The sequence below is a fragment of the Endocarpon pusillum genome (assembly GCF_000464535.1).
Source record: "Endocarpon pusillum Z07020 unplaced genomic scaffold scaffold3580, whole genome shotgun sequence".
Classification (NCBI taxonomy): domain Eukaryota; kingdom Fungi; phylum Ascomycota; class Eurotiomycetes; order Verrucariales; family Verrucariaceae; genus Endocarpon; species Endocarpon pusillum.
The window spans coordinates 111,495-115,562 of NW_006916337.1; the positions used below are offsets into that span (position 1 = coordinate 111,495).

The following is a 4,068-nucleotide window of genomic DNA, read 5'->3' on the forward strand; positions in this document are numbered from 1 at the left end:
AGACCTACTAAGATTATGTCTTCCTAGTTTAAATCAAGATTTTGGAGCTAATCGTCACCTTTAAGAAAATACTCTAGTAAAAGTGCTAGTAAGTTTTAGAGTAAGATTGTAGTACCTTAGGCTGTAAAGGGCTCTCTTAATACTATTGTTAAAATAAGGGGTATATAGTTTACTATTTGCTGTAATTATATTATTAGTTTAAAGCAAGTGCTTAGTTCAAGGTAAGTGATATATGCGCTTATTAAAGGGGGTATTAGACTCCTTTATTGTTGACGTCTCAAGCTCCTAAGAAGCTGTGGCTCCCGGATTAGTTGGCTACTAAAGCTAGCTGGCTAGTTCTACGTCGCTGGTCCGGTTGTGTCATCTGAGCTTGATGTAGACAGTGTAGGTCCGGTTTTGTTGTGTGAGTCTGTTGCTGATGCTGTCCTCCTAGGCGGTATCGGCCAGTAGTGGTTTCGTAATTGCTTTGCCTTCTCAACCCTTTGCATCTCTTTCTGTCTTGCTGGGCAGGCAGCATTCCATGCTGTATGGATTCCTCCGCAGAGGGCGCATTTAGGCTTGAATCCCGGGCTGCCCTTCACAGAACAGTCTCGCGATCCATGTCCACCTGCGCAGTAGCCGCATTTTTGGGGAGCACTACATTGAGTACCGATGTGGCCGTAGTCATAGCATCTGAGGCATTGCTTGATTCTGCAAGAGCGGTCGTAGAGCTGACAGTTGTAGATTAAGCCTTCCCACAGGAAGCCAGCGTATATAATCGCATTGGCCATTTCGGGTTGTGTAAATTCGATCACTATGGAAGAGTTCCGTTTCTTAATTGATTCCTTCGTGAGCCAGCCAACGTATGTAATTTTTGCGTGAGGGACGACGGAGAAGTTGTCCGCCAGAATTCTTTGGATGGTTCCTTGTTGATTCTTCATATTGATTGTGTTTATAGCTTCCACCTGCTACACGGAGTAGGATTAGAAATCTAATAATGTATAGACACTAAGCCAACTCCTCAACTTTCCTATAAGACATGTTAAGAATAGCTATATTATACGTACTATTCTGTATTCAAACTCTATACCCTAATCCAAAACGGAAAGCAAAGTCTAATATCACCCAATTGCGAGCTTAATCTTATGATTTCTGATAAAACTTTATTGATAACCGCGACTTCCATAGTAGCGCGAATTGAGCATCACGGGCATTAGAGGACAATCTATACCATCACCTTCTCACTACTTATACTCTTTCCTGTTGGCTCAGTACTAATTCCATCGCCGGTTGGTACTCTAGCTTCAGAAGTTATACATTATCATTTAAATGGTCACGTACTACACCTTGTAAATGGTCTCGCACTTTACCCGTTGCTGACACTATACAAAATTAGCAGGTTGACAGTGACACGGGATCTGATATCTTACCCATGACCAACATATCTCCTGCCTTTTCACTTTGAACTCTTTCAATATATTTCCCTGACATTTCTTCTTGTAGAATCGCCCCAAAATCCACAGAGCCATTGTATAATACAGCATGACGACCAAATAGTACACTGTCCATTTTCCTGATCTTAATATAGATCAAGATGCCGAGAATCTATCCTACGTTAGTATATACGTTGCAGCAATGATATAGAAGTACCCATATAGTCTTTATCTAAGGTGTTATCTGCCAGGGCGTTATTAAGAAAAGACTGCACTGTAATCCCAATATCTATAAATCATGAATTCCAAATTTATAAGCGTTGATTTTAGGGCTTACTAATAGTCTCTAATTGTCACACTAAGTAGACCTGGCGAGTTCAAGTCATGCAGGTATTGTACCCATAAATGAGTTTTTTGAGATAAGGTAGCTGCGCAGCTATGCCGAAACTAGTCGCTATTATAAGAACTGTTTTATAGCTTCCTACTGATGCGCTAGTCCTATGTGGGCCAGTGAAGAGAGCTAGACAAGGTGAAGCGCTATAATCAGCTTTTTAAGCCGCTTTACTGTAGTAGAGTAGTCTTTGTATAAGGCCTCTACAAGGTTCTACAAGTAGATCTAAAGAGTCCTGTTTCTGTTCTGACTATGAAGTCACGATAAAAGGATGGATCTGCAAAGAGGACTAAAAACTTACCGCTGGGACCCACAGACAAATATACTGCCCTGGCTCAACTCTCAAAGGTCGAGATAAGCTCAAGCGAATCTTGACTATCTCATTAATATAGGTGTTATGAGCTCAAGAGTAGTTTGACTTTGTTAGCTAATTTCGGTAAGTTATTGTCCCTAACTGAAGAAGAAAGGTGCAGAGGAACGTCTATATAAATATATAGACATAGAGTTAAGGGAAGAGATAGTGCTTAAGCCATAATGTTTTGTTAAACTCAAAAATACAGTTTGTACTATTTTGCTACATGTGTCACCAGTGTTTTGTTACAGATTTAATACACGTTTTGCATCAGCCACGCATGTATTTTTGGTATCTGCGTTTCACGCTATTTCGCTTAATATAGCAACTTTGTACGTATAAATACGCGCTCCTCGCACTAAATTAGATAAAACAACTTGCTATTTCTACACTGATCCATTGATTAGTCAGTACAGTTCGTTAGTTATGAGCCCGGATTTCGTAACATTTGCGTAAATCAACAAAAACTAGCAAAAAACAACCTAATTAAACGAATTCAGAGCGCTTTTTCTCTATTTTTAACTCCAATTGAACTAATTAACACGCGTATTCGATATATTTCGCTATATATGTAATGACGACCACGCAGAAGACCGTTCTTGTTCTCGAGGGCCCCAAGGATTGGGACGATTAGTACGAAATAGTACGCAGAACTGCCCGAGTTCAGGGAATCTTCCACCTAATTGATATCAGTGCTGCTATAGCGCCAAAGCCTCCTACAAGGCCAGAGAAACCCCCTTATCAGGATGTTAATCCTACAGCACTCTCTTACGCAGCATTGAACGACGGAGAGAAGGACCATTACAAGGTTCTTCAAACAGAATACCGAACAGATCTCGCTTGATACGATAAAGATCAAGCCGCTGTGCGAGATATTGTCTATCACATTCAAGATACTACTGCTCGTAGCCTTCTGACCTATATCCGCGGCCTGGATACCCCGTATGAGATTCTCCAAGCGCTAAAGAAGCGCCTGGCTCCTACGGATAGGGCTCGACGGCTAGTACTCGCACGCGAATACCATGCGTTGAAAACGGCACCGAAATCGCAGTCCATCGACAGCTGGCTACAGCTATAGGAGACGAAATTCGCTGAAGCAGAAAAGCTGCAGCTGGCAGAGATACAGGATAACAAAGCCCTATACGACTTTATCTTGGCTATCAAAAGCGTTGACGCAGCGTACGCTAATGCGTATCAAGTCTACGTGGATACCAAGCTAGAGGAGGGGGGTGCAGCTATTCCAACTCTCTACAAAGCCGTTGAGCGATTTCGTAACAACTTGCGCCTTAATAAGGCAGCTCCTAAAGCGCATCAAACTCACACAGGATTTGCTGCCACTCTGCAGGGCGAAGAAGCTACAGAAAATTCTGCTGACTCAGCAGAAAAAGCGCGCCCTGAGGCGAAAAAACGCAGCAACTGCCTCTGTGGAGAAAATCACTACTTCTCTTAGTGCCCCTACCTAATAGAGCAAATCAGGCCAAAGGGCTGGAGCCCTAATGACCAAATTCGCACGTCAATCGACGAAAAACTGGCTAGAAACGCTAATTTGAGAAAGATAGTAGAATCGAAGCAAAAAAGAGCTGCTGAGAAGCAGCAGAAAGCAACTTCGGACGACTCAAAAAACGCCGCAGAGCGACGGCAGCCGTCAATAGCCGCGCTGAGTTCGTTCGCTCTTAACGCGGATAGCTATAAGCTTCGAGATACGTGGATTCTTGATTCTGGCGCCAACTCGCACGTTTGCAACGATCCAAAACGCTTCCAATTCGAGCGTACGGCTATAGAAGGAGAGCAATTGGTAGCAGGTAAGTCTGTGTACCCAATTGAGGCGTTTGGCAGCGTTACGGTTACTATCAAGTCGCTAAACGGCCTTACGCAGATTCAGCTCCTCGACGTTGCGCTAGTGCCAGGATTCT

The 4,068-nt window shown here is 42.9% G+C and overlaps 1 protein-coding gene across 1 annotated transcript; it reads right to left on the minus strand.

The window, feature by feature from the left end:
* Positions 1 to 338: 338 nt before the first annotated feature.
* EPUS_07441 (uncharacterized protein) lies at positions 339 to 920 on the minus strand (the record flags this gene model as incomplete). Its single annotated transcript, XM_007804780.1, has 1 exon — positions 339 to 920. The coding sequence occupies one exon, from the start codon at positions 918 to 920 to the stop codon at positions 339 to 341; it is 582 nt and encodes a 193-aa protein (XP_007802971.1).
* Positions 921 to 4,068: the final 3,148 nt, after the last annotated feature.